The sequence below is a fragment of the Pteropus medius genome, unplaced genomic scaffold (assembly GCF_902729225.1).
Source record: "Pteropus medius unplaced genomic scaffold, Ma_sr-lr_union100, whole genome shotgun sequence".
Lineage (NCBI taxonomy): Eukaryota > Metazoa > Chordata > Mammalia > Chiroptera > Pteropodidae > Pteropus > Pteropus medius.
Genome location: NW_024354502.1, coordinates 22,260,724 through 22,275,860, shown reverse-complemented (window position 1 = coordinate 22,275,860; position 15,137 = coordinate 22,260,724). Strand labels below are relative to the sequence as shown.

Below are 15,137 nucleotides of genomic sequence, written 5' to 3'. Positions count from 1 at the left end.
ATAAAGGTATCAGCTTGCTATGTCCCTTTCAGGACAGCCCTTAAACCAGAAGGCCAAATGACATGGAACACACATGGTAGGGTACCCTGTTGATAAAGATTTAATTCTACACTGCAGCTGAGCAGGTATATATGTCTGTCTGTCTGTCTGTCTGTCTGTCTGTCTCTCTCTCTCTCTCTCTCTCTCTCTACACACACACACACACACACACACACACACACACACACACACACACACACAATAATACCACACAGAGAGAGAGCTGTACTATTAAGAAGGGTAGATGGAAAGCCCATTTATCTCATCTGGATGAGGGATGCTGATGAGAAAATATCTCATACCAGGCTCCCTCAAGATGACAAGGTGAGTGAGAAATTTTTTAACAGCTCCTTACAAGACCACTTGTCTTCCCCTGTTCTGATAGTGTCATAGGATGTTCTGCTAAGGCTCAGGTGTCCCCATGGTTGAGCCTTGCCTTTGTGATCTGCATGGATTTGTGTAAGATTGTCAGGAAGCTGGCACAGAGCAGTTCCCCTAGATTCTAGAATTATTTTGAATATTCAGTGAGATAATGCACATAAACCATTTTGCACATATTAGGAACCCAGTTATTAACTATTGTTATTCTATTTAATGAGGGCTTATTAGATGCTTAATATTTGTTTAAGGTCAGTAAGGTCACTGTATTGCTTTCTGAGTTTGCCATAAGGTCACTGTATTGCTTTCTGAGTTTGCCAATAAGATATCTGTTATCTTTATTATTTTTTAAAACTATTTTAACTCTGACTTTAAGAAGAATTTATGGAAGTATAGCAGGGAATTGATTATGAGGTAGTAGTTTTATTTTGTATATTTGTTCTCTATTGGCTATTCATAATTAATTATTGTATTGCTAGGTAAAGATATCACTGGGGAAAATTTCAGTGAAGATTAAAATATGTCAATATTAGACATGAACTTTAAAGTAACTGTGATTAATAAGTTCAAGGAAGAGGCAAAAACGTAGAAGATTTCAAAAGAAACCTCAGACCATAAAAGAAGAACCAAATGAAGTTCTAGAACTGAAAACTATGACACAAGTTAGCAGTAAAAGGGTGGAAAAGATATACCATTTAAATGCTAATCGAAAGAAAGATAGTGTGGCTATTTTAATACTGGCAAATGTAGAGTTTAAGACAAGAAGTGTTATTAGAAAATAAAGAGAACCACTTTATAATGATAAAAGTGTCAACTCTAAGAATGAACAACATAGATAAATCTCACAGATGTTATGTTGAATGAAAACAGGCAGACATTAGTATATACTGTATAATTCCGTTTATAGGAAGTTTAAGAACAGACTAACTAATCTCTGGTGAATATTGGCTACCTCTGATGAGGATTCAGTATTGCCTTAGGAGGGACATAAGAACCTTCTAACGTGCTTGAAATGTGTGGTGATTATAGGTGTAAAAGTTCATTGTGCTCTGTCCTTCACATTTGTGTGTTTTGCTGTAATACCTCAATAATTCAAAACAGTCACTTAAAGTAACTGCTTAATAAGTAGTAGTTTAAAAATTATAATTAATAATGAGTCGAAAAAGCAGGATTGTATGTTTAGTCAATTTTAGGCACAGTGTTTCTCAATAATGGCACTTTCGGTTTTTCGTACTGGAGAAGTATTATTTATTATTTACCACCTTTAGCCAATGCCTGCTAAATGCCAGTAGTGCTCCGTAATTATTGTGACAATGAAAGACAGACAAAACAAAACAGTGAAACTCCTTTTTCCCACATTTTTTCCACGTACCTCCGGATAGGTTATACTGTTTCTCTTTGAGAACTATGGGTATCGCATTTTAAGGGAGTAAGTTAGTTCTGAGAGGAGCCGTGATGCTTGCTAATCAGGGTTGATACTCTGGATATCTTGAAACTTTACCTGCATTTGTTTGGAAACTTAGAAAGGTTCTGTATCACTGAAAATGCTAAGCCTATCTTGAGAGTCCTAGAACTTCATGAGCCTTTAGCATGTGTATTATTAGTAGATATGATATGGATCAGAAATTTAAGTTTGCTTACAGTATCTTTGAAACTGTCTGGAGTAGTTCACTTAGTCCCTTAGGCATCTAATTGTGAATAAAGGCAAAGAAGATAAAAGGAGTTTATATCTAGGAAGTTTTTTTGTAATAATTGAGCTTAAGAAAAACCTTCAATGCACTGAGGCATGTAGTGGCACTATTATAGTTGATTGAAAAAATAAAAAGCTTGCTAAAAGGGTAGTGATAATTTTGCAATAAATATGTATTTTTTGAAATCTGGGACATACTTAAAAATATGTAGAAGGTGTTTTTATTTGGTTTTGATAAAAGAGTCCCATAGAAAGGCGTCATTTCTAGATTGATTTGATATCATTGCAAACTCTGCCAATCTGAAGCTTATATAGTGGGCATTGCACATCAGTCATTGTTCTCCTGAAATATAAAGTGAACACTATTATTTTCCAGAACTCAAGTAACTTCATGAATACTGCAAACTTCCAATCTCTTCGGCCTTTGCCATCTATTCAGATATTGGTGGATAAAATTAATCTGGAACATTCTGTGCCGATGTATGCTGAACATTTGGTGCACGTGGTCAGCAGCCTTACTCAGCCTTCTGATAATCTGCTTCATTATTGCTATGCACACTGCTACCTTAAGGTATGAAAAGTGAATTTTCTTGTTTATTAGTATCTGGTTGGCTTCGAGAGAATTAAATCTATTTTTTTATTGAGTTTTAATTTCACAGAATTAGTACTCCATAAGATGAAATTTAAATAAGCTATCATAGCTATCTATATTCATTATTCAATACAATTAAAATGAATAAAAAATAAAAGTTCCTCTTTAAAAGACATTTCTTCAATTATTTGGACTTACACCTTGATGTTTGTAAGATAATAATAATTATAATTTTGAAGATTTTATGTGTCATTGATGATATTTATAAGCAGTGTGAAAGAGCATTTAGTTTATGATGGTGCTTTAAAAGACTCATGATTTCCTTGAGGGGATGATTTATGTGAGACAATGTTTTATAAGGAGGGTTTAACACATTTGTTTTTTACTCACTTTCTTCTTATTGAATTTGTGTTAATTTCTTGATGCTACAGAAAATCTGATTGCTTTAAATTATGTAAATTATTGGAGCTTTGCTCATCTCGTCCATATCTTTTTTTATAAATAAATAATACACCCCAGTATAAGTAATACAAAAAGATAAACTCAAACGTTGATCAATAAGTGTTTTTGCTAAGCAAACCCAGATAGATGTATAGTCTAAGTGTAGATAGCATATACCTAATCAATTCTGTTTTATGGACTAAAGGAAACCAATCAAAGATGCATTCAAGAATAAGTACTAAAATTAGCAAAATATCCTCTAGGTCCATCTATGTTGTCACAAATGGCAAGATTTTATTCATTTTTATGGCTGCATAATATTCCATTTTATATATGTACCACATCTTTATCCATTTGTCATCTGTGGATGGACACTTAGGTTGCTTCCATATCTTGGCTATTTTAAATAATGTTGCAATGAATATAAGGATGCATATATCTTTTTGAACAAACAAACAAACAAACACAGATATAGATAAATCGATGGTTGCTAGATGAGAAGGGATTGGTAGGATGAGTGAAAAAAGTGAAAGGGATTAAGAAGTACAGATTGCCGGTTATAAAAATAGTCACAGAGATGTAAAGTGTGGCATAGAGAATATAGTCAGTGATATTGTAATAATCATGTATGGTGTCCGATGGATACTTGCCTTATTAAGATAGTCACTTCATAGGGTATGTAAATGTCTAATCATTATGTTGTACACCTGAAACTAGTATAATAATGTGTGTTAGCTGGAATTGGGAAATAAAAAGTGAAAAAAAAAGAACAAGTACTAAAAATGTACTAAATTTTATGTAAAGTACTATAAAATTAGAGGACTCCCAAAATAGACCCCTGACTATATTGGTTCATATTTATTGTTTGGTATTTTAAAGTTCTTAAGTATTTGCGTATTTGTAAAGTAAAAAGAAACCAATTTAAAGATATCAGTTTTAGACCACCTCTAGATATATTTAAGATGTTCAGATTTAACTGATTTCAAACCATATAGAGTAGAAGAACGTTCTTCTAGCTGTCTATGCAAAGCCTATTTTTAAGAAGATAGAGGAGACTCCACTCCCTTGATGGAGGAGCCACAGTATCATGTTGCAACAAGGGAGGTGTGGACACAGAGAAATGTGATTCATTGAGGGTCATTATTATAATGATCACAGTGTTTTATGTTATGTGGGTAGAAGCAAAAGGTATTCTTGAAAGCTAGATATATATTTTATACCTGTGCTCTTTAATTCATTCCTACAGTTTATACACTGAAGTGTATTTTTTTTTAATAGTGGTACAGCAATATCAAATTATAATGTTACGAATATTTGCTTTATTTTGTTGAAACAGGTCTAATTTTAGGCAGTTCACCAATCTTTCCAAGGTATTCTACTTATGTAGGATTCATTAATTTGGTAAATATTAAGTTCTTTCCATACTGAGACATTCAGCATTAAAGATGAATAAGGTATGCTTCATCTTCAAGGAAAATGGTCATCAAAGCCATTGTTTATCAATATAGTTGTCATCCATACTGACATAAAAGTTGTTGGAATAGTTGTTTACCACTGCTATTGTTAATAGGTTAAAATCCTGATAAAATTTCCAGGGCAATGTAAAAGTTATAGTGTTGTCCAGATAAAGTTATATTTTATAAAAGGTCTTTTGCTACACATGTTGTCTAGTTGTCTTTTAAATTTGGTTAGTTTGACTATCACTATAATGGATAAGTTAAATGTCCCAGGAATCTAGGTGTTGTGCAGAGTGAGAATAGTATGTAGAAAACTTTTCATTGGTATTATGAATATTGAATACTTAAAAAAAAAAGACCTTGAGTCTTAAATATTTCATTGCATTTTTGATGCTGCTTTACTAGCCTAGTACATTTAAAAAATTTCAGGATTTGGTGGTTTTAATTTATATGACTCAAAATACTAATTTGTTAAAAAGTTTATTGGCAGTTCTTGTTACTTGGGATGATTACTATATAAAACCTTTGAGGACATTTTTAAAGTTTAATTTTCACTATTACAGTATTAAAATATTACAGTAGAGGATTTAAATGTCTATTTTATGTGTGCAGCATTTAAGACCCTAAATAATTTTCAATTACATACTCAAACAAGTGCTCAATTTTTAATTTTGTATACCTAATTTTGACTATATGATGAAATGGTATGTAGTACTCATTTTATGTAATGAAATTTATTAATTGAGAGAGTTGGCATCGATGTGTGAAGAAAACATGCAGATGAAAATTTCATATGTTTTACTAAATCCTCTTTATGTAACTGTTAAACCTGTTCTTTGACGACATATGGCGTGAACTAGCTAAGACATTACAAAGCATCTGATGTTTGAAACATGTAGAAAATAAATTAGTGAAAGTACCCTATAAACTATATAACAATATAAATTTAAGGTCATGCTACTTGTAAGGGTCAGCTATGGTAGATGCTTCAGAGAGATCAGGAAGGCTATAGTAGAATCAAAACCTTTTAGATTTTTTTAGAGTTGGTAATTTTGACCTAAGTAAACAGTTTTTCCTGAGAATGTGGAGGTATGGTGCTTTCATACAGGGCTGATGGGTATATAAGTTAATATCATTTTGGAGAGTACTTTCACAGGATCTAATAAACTAGAAAACACATCTACCTTATACCCATCTCTTCAAATTTTCAGTATATTATCTTACAGCAGCGTCAGCAAACTTTTCTCCAAAGAGACAGATAGTAAATATTTTAGGCTTTGTGGGACAAGAGGTAAAATTTAGGATATTACGTAGGTACCTGTGTAAGAGAGAACAAACTTCAATAAATTTTAAGTTAATCAAATTCAGACTGTAATAGTATACTCTTTTTTTTTGTGATACAATTTTACAATTTTGCTAATGAGAAGAATGGAATTTTTCTGGCGGGGTTAACGTTTCACCTTTTTGGGGTTCCAACTTAGTGTTCTTGATATCTTCAAATTGATTATAAATGTTCATATGTGAAAATTATTCTTAGCTTGTAGGCAATACAAGAAGGCAGTGAATTTGAATTTGGCTTGCGGGCTGTAGTTTGCTCACCCGTGCCCCAGTAAAATTTTTGCATATGGTGACATATGTAACTAGAGGTCTAGTGAGGCTAACATGGATAGCTTCCCTACAATGTAATTATTGGTGGGAATACCAGGAAGCATAATAGTATATATAGCATGATGCCATTTATGTAAATTAAGAAAACAAAATAATGTTAAAGATTGTTTATGGCTATAAAAGGGTCTATAAATGTATAACAAATGGAAAGGATACATTTTGAACTCCCAGAAGTGAAATTAGGTGGCCTGGGTGTGATTGGAAGGCAGTGAAACTCGTTGAAGGGTCATGGTTAAATTAGGCTTCAGCTATATCGTAAGTCTTTTTATTTTTTAAATAACAACTTGATTGGGATAATTGACATACTATAAATTTACCTTTTATAAAGAATAAATATGAGTGATTTTTAGTATTTTCGCAAAGTTAATGCTACCATCACCACTTTCTAATTCCAGAACATTTTCATCATCTGAAAAAGAAACCCTCTACCCATTAGCATTCACTCCTCATTTACTCTACTTTGTAACCATTTATCTACTTTCTGTCTATACATATTGGCCTATACTGGACATTTAATATAAGTGGAATCATACAACCTATAGTCAGTCTTTTGTGACTTTTTTTCATTCAGCATAGTCTTTTCAAGTTTCGTCCATATTGTTGCATGTATCAGTACATTATTTCTTTTTTTATAGCTGAATAGTGTATTCCATTGTGTGGATATACTGTATTTTTTTTATCTGTTGATAGACATTTGTATCATTTCCACTTTTTGGCTGTTATGAATCATAGAGCTATGAACATTCATGTTTAGGTTTTTGTGTGAACACAGGTTTTTCAATTTCTCTTAAGATACATGCCTAATCTTGGAGTTGCCTGATCATATGGTAACTCTGTTTTTAATATTTTAAACTTTTCCCCTCAAGGGATTGTTACATTGTTTTACTGTTCCACTAGCAGTGAATGAGAGGGTTCCTATTTTTCCACATCCACACTAACACTTGTTATTTATTGTTTGTTTTTTTGATTTTAGTCATCTTAGTGGTTGTGAAGTGGTACCTTGTTGTGATTTTGATTCATGTTTTTATGAGTGATGTTGAGCATTTTTTTCATGTGCTTATTGGCCACTTATATATCTTCGTTGGAGAAATATCTGTTCAGATCTTTTGCCCATTTTAAAATTGAATTTTTTTTAATTTTGAGTTATAATCATTACTTTATGTATTTTGAAGGATTTTATTTCTTCAATAGTATAGGCGACAGGATGACAGTATTTATATTTTTTAAGTTCTGGGTGATGGAAAAATCATTATTATTTATTATTTCCTCACTTAAGTTGTTGGTGAAAAAAAGTCAAGAGAAAATACTTAATTTCTCTCCATAAGAAATAAAAATATAAGTATCAGTTGCAGTGCAGAGTTTCTTTTTGTTTTAGTGGATACATGAACAGAAACTAGATTTAGTGGGTTTAAGGAATGAGTAGACAATGAAAAAAATTAGCATTCTCTAGGCTACTCTTTGAATATATTTGCTGAGGAAAGGTGAGAAATAATTTTTACTGATGGTTGAAGGAGAAGAGTTGGTGAGAAAGGTGTTTTTTTCTTTAAGAATAAGTGAAGAATTAATCATTTTTTTGGGTAGGGGAAGGAGGAAATGGAGGGAGGAAGCAAGGCAGAATGACATTGTGAGCTAATAGATGAGCTAAATCAAATGAAGCATTATCTTGTGTTCTAGCAATAAGTAATTTTGAAGAAGTCCTTTATCTTTTTTGGAGTTCATTTTTTCCCATATGTGAAATGAGATAATTTAGTTAAATAATCTCTAAGCAGTTCTAGCTCTGAAGTTCGAATGTTTAACTAGATCAGGTTGCATTCTTTTCCTCTGACCTTTTTCTTTCTAAAATTCCTATGCTGTAGATTTCTAGTTATAATCATTTTTTTATTCAGTTTTTTACATGGTTCAGTGTATTACTGTATACAGATTAACTTTTGACATGAAGGTAATGCTTAATTTTTTAATCCCTTTAAGAAAGGGCACATCTTTAGGATGCTAGTTATACTGTTATACCGAGTGTCTTATAATAACAATGGCATAAAAATGATTTGTTTCATATCACAGTTATGTGTTTTCATTGTCATTAATAGTATATGCTTTTCGTAGTTTTTGTCTTTTTACCATTGCAAACCCTAATTTAGCCTACTAATTTTTATTAAATTATTTGAAATAAGTTGTTTTGTTTTTAACTATAGTTTCTTTGATATGAGATGTTAATTCAAGAACATTTGTTTTACAGTGTTAAAATATAGATTGTATATTTATTTTTATTGTTTTCTACTTAGATTGTTTTTTGAAGATGGCAGTACGTGTTTGACTTTTCATTGTGATATGTAAGCCATCTTATTCAAGTTGACATTTCCTTCAGCTAAAATCTCTGTTAGTAGTTAAAATTTACTGCTTCGTACATTCTTACTGCTTCAGACTATTAACTTTGCAGTGTTCAGTACTTCTGTTTCAGAGTATATGAACCATCTTTGGTGAAAGCAACCTCAATTAATACTGTGCTGGTTTTCCATTTTTCTAGATAAAATGTTTGTAATCTTGGTCAAGGGTTGTTGTAAAGTTATTAGGTTATATAGGTATTGTAAATATATGTGACTTACTGCTTTAATTTTAAGGAGTTGAAAATTGATTATTTTGAAATAATTATTTTTGACGTGGTAGATAGGCCCTCTTTCATTATAATTTTATGTTTGCTTGAATGTTTCCTGAGAAGTATCTCTGGAGAATATGTAAATTGAGTAAAAGCTTTAAAACAATTATGTAATACAGAGTATCCCTAAAGTCCTCTGCAGTTCTGCAAACTAACAGCAGGGGATCTCCTCTACACCCAGTTTCCATCTGAGTACAGTTAATAATAGTGTCTGCGATTATACTGTTGAGGCATTTTATAGACTATGAGAAAGTAGCTTGAGAGAGTTCTTAGTTGGACATAGATAATCTAATGTGATATTTTCAGTTCTGTATTTTTTCTCACTTGTATAATAGTTGGACTTATAGGAATTAATAGATATATCACTTTTATTTTCCTTGATACTAATTAGATAGGTAGGTAGGTCCTTTTCAGTTCAGTTTTCTCTGGAAGTATGCCATTCTAACTAAAGTCTTATTTCCAAAAAAAATAATTTGTTCTCTGAAAACTGACTTTAGAGGAAAGGATTTGACATTGTCAGTTTGATGAATGATAAGGGTATAATAGCTTTATAAAACTATTGGGAAGTAGCTTAATACTTTCTAAGGAATTGATCACTGGTTTATGTTCATTAAATGAAAGTATTTTGTTTTTGAAAATTAGTTATTGAGAATTTTTAAACATGTTTCATTATAGAATGTAGCAGTTATTGTTAATCCTAGAGATAGGAAAGTCTCAGTGCTTTATAAACCCAAGGAATAAGAAATAATAATGAAAGATAAATATTAGGGTTAAGCTGCTTTTGCATGTTGTTGGAGAACAGTAACTGTTTTGTATCCCTGTGTCAGTGTTTCCTGTTTGAGATGTTTATCTTTCACCTTATTGGAAATAATTGGAGCAGAAACATCATATTTAGTTCTCTGCAGTGTTTCATGTAAAATGTGATGTTATATTGATTCTTCCTATTAAGGCAAATACAGTGTTCAGAAATTTCAGGGAATGCTTATAAAATTTTTGAGTACATTCTGCTCGTTTTAAATCTAAACATATGAAGAGCAATTTATGCCATGTTCCAAGTTTACTGGGTGAGAAACTATAGTCCTACAATTATTTTCTCACACAAAAGGGAGAAGATATAACATTTTAGGATATATCTGGATATGCTTTTTCTGTGTGTGTAATGTAAGTGGAAGTCAAAATATATTTTTAAGATTGTTCTTATAGTTAATATTCTTTTAGTCATAAAATGATAATAGTAACTGATTACTACTGATATTAATTAAAGCTAATATCTACATGTGCATGGTGCAGTTAATTTAATAGAAAATATGTACAGTTTACAGAGAAGAAACACTAAATGAGAATTATGTATAGAAATAAAACGTGAAACTTAGAAAGTGAGTCAAAAAAGCAGGAATGTTAAAGAAATGTTGTATATTTAAATCTCTTAATTCTGACTTAATGTTGAATAAAAAAATGTTGATGTTTGGGAAGTGGAAAAAGACATTGGAACATATTTAGCGTGCAGCTGTTGTAGAGCAAATTGAAACTGACGTATTTCATCCTGTGCTTATTAAAACTTTGTCTCTGTGAACATTTGGATCTTTTCTTTTTGTTTCAGATATTTGGTTTCCAGGCAGGACTGACATCTTTGGATTGTAGGGGATCTTACTGCTTACCTGTACCGATTATTCCCTCTTTCAGCACTGCCCTTTATGGTAAACTTCTGAAACTACCCACATGCTGGTAAGTATTATGTTAAAATGTGGTTTATGGTAATTTTTATTTATTATTTTAGGAAGAGAAAAACAATTTTGTCTTATACCAGTGAATTAATTTTATACAAAACTTTAGAAAAATGTCTGAATTTATACTCTTTTACTGAGACACAAAAAAAAACTCTTTTAATGTCTCAAGTGTATTAAGTCATAATACCTTTTGTGGTAGTGATGATTGTTGTTGAGGTAATAACTGTTAATCAGTGTTGGAGCTATAGTAAAATGTTGCTGCTTCTTACTGTAATAGGAATTGCAAAGGCAAAGGCTTTTTTTTTTTTCCTTTTTGAGAAAGTACAGAGATTAAAGGAAAAGTTGCATATTAATATTAAGGCCAAAGTATCACATAAATAAGAATTTTATGTGTATTCATAGCCACTGAGAAAAGTATACCCATGACACACCTTTAAAATATTTGACATGTTTATGTGTAATTACTGCATTTTGGAAGAAATTGATTTTAACCCTTACTTTCATTCACTATTGGGTTACTTTACTTGGAGGTTATATTTCCCTAAATTCAAAAAGATTTATAGAAAGAAAGTCAATACTTACTAATCATACTTTTCTTTTATTTCCAAGTAATACTTTTAATATATTAAATAATTGTTTAAATATATGAAATAAGGTTTAATATATGAAATTATTAGAATATAATAGAAAGTAAAATAGTTTTATATTTTAAAATTTAGATTATTTCAATTATTTGGAATATGTCTTTTTCTCATCCTAATTAGTAAGCTTATTTTCACAGGATGTATTTTAGTTATTTATGAAAAGCAACATAACTTTCAGAAAACATATTTCTTAATCCAAAGTACTTCATTTATTAATAACGTTTTTTTAAAATAATATATCTTTTAGAATGAAATTTGTAAAGTAATGTTTACATTTTCAAAGAGATTTCCTGTTGATCCAGAAAATTAAAAATATACAGAATCGTAGTTGTCTTACAACCAGATTTTTTATAAAATGAAGTCATTATTAAATGATTGTTCGTATTTTCTCTTCATAAGTTTAATTTTGTCTTTAGTCTTCCGTATTCCTCATATATCATTTATTATGTTTAGAGATTCACTTTTCAACTTTTTATTCATGTATACATAGCATGTTGCATTTGAGTCAAGTTTTATATTCTGTTCTATTAAGAAATATCGTGGAATATATCCCAGATGATATGTTATATCAACTTTAATAGATATTTGTGATACTATTATCTCAGTTATGTGCTGATTTACCATTCATAACACTGAAATTTTATTAGAAATACAGTGCTATATACTATAGAAAATGCTTAACAACTTTTTAAAATAAAGCCCAGTTTACCAAAATGGATTATAAGCCTTTATATGAAAAATATTGAATATTTAAATACTCAAGGCTTATTTTAAGGATATATAGGGCTTACTATAAATATTGTCAAATGTGTTATAAAATATGTCCACTGACATCTAAAAGAAGATTTTCCAGTTAAATACTAAAAGCATGAGATCACAGAATGCTGATATTTATTTAGATATGATTTGCTTTTTTGTAGGTCACACCACTTCTCATTATTTCATATTTCATATTTTTGTTATGCTCTGCAGAACTGTATTACTGTGAAATAGTTTCTTTAAATTGTTTCCCTTAATAGAAAATAAACCATAATTATTCTTAGTAACTCTACATTGAAAGTAATAAATACAAAACTCAATAAACTGAGATGTATCTTAGTTAAATGAAGTGAATAAAATACCAGATATAATATATTATATAATCTTGAATTAAATCAAAATCACTTGAGAACTGAGTTTTATTTAACTCATGCATTGAGTGAGACTTTTTTTAGTAAGGCACCCTGCTTATGTCATTATATATCAGCTCTGTTCCCATTCATGATCTCTCCCTCAGATTACACAAGTTGTTTCATTTGGATTTTTAAAATTCACATTCCAAAGTTTCTGCACATTTCTGATGCTGTGTATACATTTCATTCAAGAATGAGAAGAGCATATTTACTTCAGGCCACAGCTTTTAAAACAAACACATTTTATAGCACACAAAAAATTTAGTTGGTATGTTTGAGTTAGCAGTGAAAAAAAATCTAGATTTTATGTAAATGAGCACAATTGTTTATACTTATTGTTTAAAAATATTTTTAAATTGAACTTTTAATTGTGTGTGAAGTTGAAGCTAATTACCATTTACTTTAATCAAGTTTGCTAGTAAATTTTTAAGTAACATTTAAAGTAAATTCTTTTTCTTCCATTTAAATGTTCCTGTTAATGTATTTTAGCCTCAATGAGCAAGCTATTACTAAATTCCTGTTTCTTAGAATTTATTTTTTCAAAATATTTGGTTATATTTTATTTTTCATTTTGTATTACGTAATTTCCAAACGTACAAAAATAAACTTTTCAACAAAAACTTTTTCCTTAATGTTTTATATCAGGTTAACATTTAGTTATTTTAACCCCTTAGAACAGGATCGAAATGTGTAGGATATCATGGGAAAGACAGTGATCAGTGATATTTAATTACAGAAATCTTGAGCAATTAACTTAAATTTTAATTCACCACTTTTTTTAAAGATATTTTAAAAATGGCAGTAAAGGGCTGATTTAAGGGCAGTAAAATATAACCTTGTTATCGCTAGCAGAATTAAGTGTTGGTTTTTATAGATAGTTATATTTAAAATTTCTACAAAGGGTAATGCCTATAGGCTTCTAAGATGCATTATTAACATATTATTAGAACAGAAATGATAAGTATTTCAACTCTTTTAAAAATTTTTAATTGAAATAATATCTTACAGAAAAGAACGTATATTATGGTATTTCATAACTGAACTGATCTTTGGTAACCAGCTGAAAGATCAAGAAATAGGATATTAAAAGCCTCTCTTGTTCAGTCCTCCAAGGTTAATCATTATCCTGATTTCTAATAGCATAGATTAGTTTTATCTGTTCTTGGATTTAATATAAATGGAATCCTACAACATATATCCTTTTTTGACTGGCCTCTGTCACTCAAAATAATGTTTATGAGATTCATCCATACTATGGAGTGTAGTTTTTAGATAGCTTGTTTAGATAGTATAGAGTTTAGTTTTTTTGCTTTTGTCATTATACAGTATTCTATTACATAAACATTGATGATTTATACATCTGGAATTTTAATTTAAAAATAAGTACCTGAAGCTTGTGTCAGTTTCTTTTATTATTTCTTTGGTACTTTTCCTTTTCCTTAAGAAGCTTCAATTGTATTAGGAGAGATTAGATGTCATTCATTAAATCTTTTTTGATTTTCTGTGTTTTGATAGGCATTGTGCTACATGTTAGGATTGGAGAAAGAATAAAGAAGGATGCAAAGAGAGTAAGAGATATTCTCCTGACCATGAAAACTAATAGTCTGGTAGGGGAGAGCACTAGACATATGAAAACAGTGGTCTTTAAATTACAAAATTAAAGCTTAAGAAAAATGTCCTGTTTAAAGAAAATAGAAAATATTCCTGAGACGACAGTGATGGCTTCAGAGAAGTTGAGCTTTAATGGTTGAATCATAAAGACGTCCAGGTATTGAAAGGTTGGTTGGGGTTTTGAGGCTTCTAGGGGATAATATTGTTTGAACAAAATCGGGGTTAGTCTATTGGAGATGTGAATGAATATAGTCAGGGAGGAATTTGGAAAGTTACTTGGAATCTAGATTTGGACATAAATAAGGATGTCTAAGCTTTTTAATATGAAAACTTAAAAATGGTTAAACCATATAAAATTTAATAAATATATAGTTAAACTAGTTAATCAAGTATTTATTAGCCCTGTTTCTTCCTGATCAGGCTTGTTAAACTGCAACCATAATACAACCTCAAGTTCACTTTCTCTTGTAATTGAGTGTTCAGAAATGTGACCTTATTCATAGAGGTAATATGTAACATACTTTGCAAGTACAGAGAAAAATTTCTTTGGCTTAGAATGTCATGGAGAACATGAAGAAGGTAACTTTTTAGCAGGCTATTAAGGAATGGGTAGAATTTGAAAGGTAATTCTGTATTTTTTATGCATTGTTAGGTACTTAGTTTAACAAACTTTTAATAACAACCCTGTGAGATAAGATGATATTCCTTCTTATAAAAAAAAACTCAGAGGTTATATAACTTGTCCAAAGTCACACAGTGGCTGGACAAGGATTCTCATGGAGGATTATCTAATTCCATAGTCCTTGTTCCCTTTCTTACTCGAAGGAATGAAGACATACATTATCTTTTGTTAGTCAGCTTTGAAGGCTCAATGTGTTTCTTGCTCAGTGGATTTCCATGTATTGAGAGGCTAGTTATGATAGCATAGCTAATAAATTTCCCAGTGTCAGTTGATAGTATGTAGATATTATTGTGATGCTGATCTCTTAGAATTGTAGATATTAGGGTTAGGCGGAATCTTAGGTATTATTTCAATTTCTGAGTCTTTCACACAGGTCTGATATATAG

General features: G+C 30.5%; 1 protein-coding gene across 19 annotated transcripts in view; it reads left to right on the top strand.

Moving 5' to 3' along the window:
• Positions 1-15,137, top strand: part of VPS13B (vacuolar protein sorting 13 homolog B) — a 685,469-nt gene that overhangs the window by 82,455 nt on the left and 587,877 nt on the right. For 18 of the 19 annotated variants that reach the window (XR_005650917.1, XM_039853834.1, XM_039853836.1 and 15 more), the window contains 2 exons: positions 2,484-2,678; positions 10,516-10,640. Coding sequence is in view for 18 of the 19 variants with exons in the window: in XM_039853834.1 (XP_039709768.1) it covers positions 2,484-2,678; positions 10,516-10,640 (320 nt within the window). In the remaining variant the exon portion in view is untranslated. Of the gene's footprint in view, positions 1-2,483; positions 2,679-10,515; positions 10,641-13,973; positions 14,298-15,137 lie in introns of those variants that run through there. The other variant, XM_039853851.1, reaches the window with a different exon arrangement.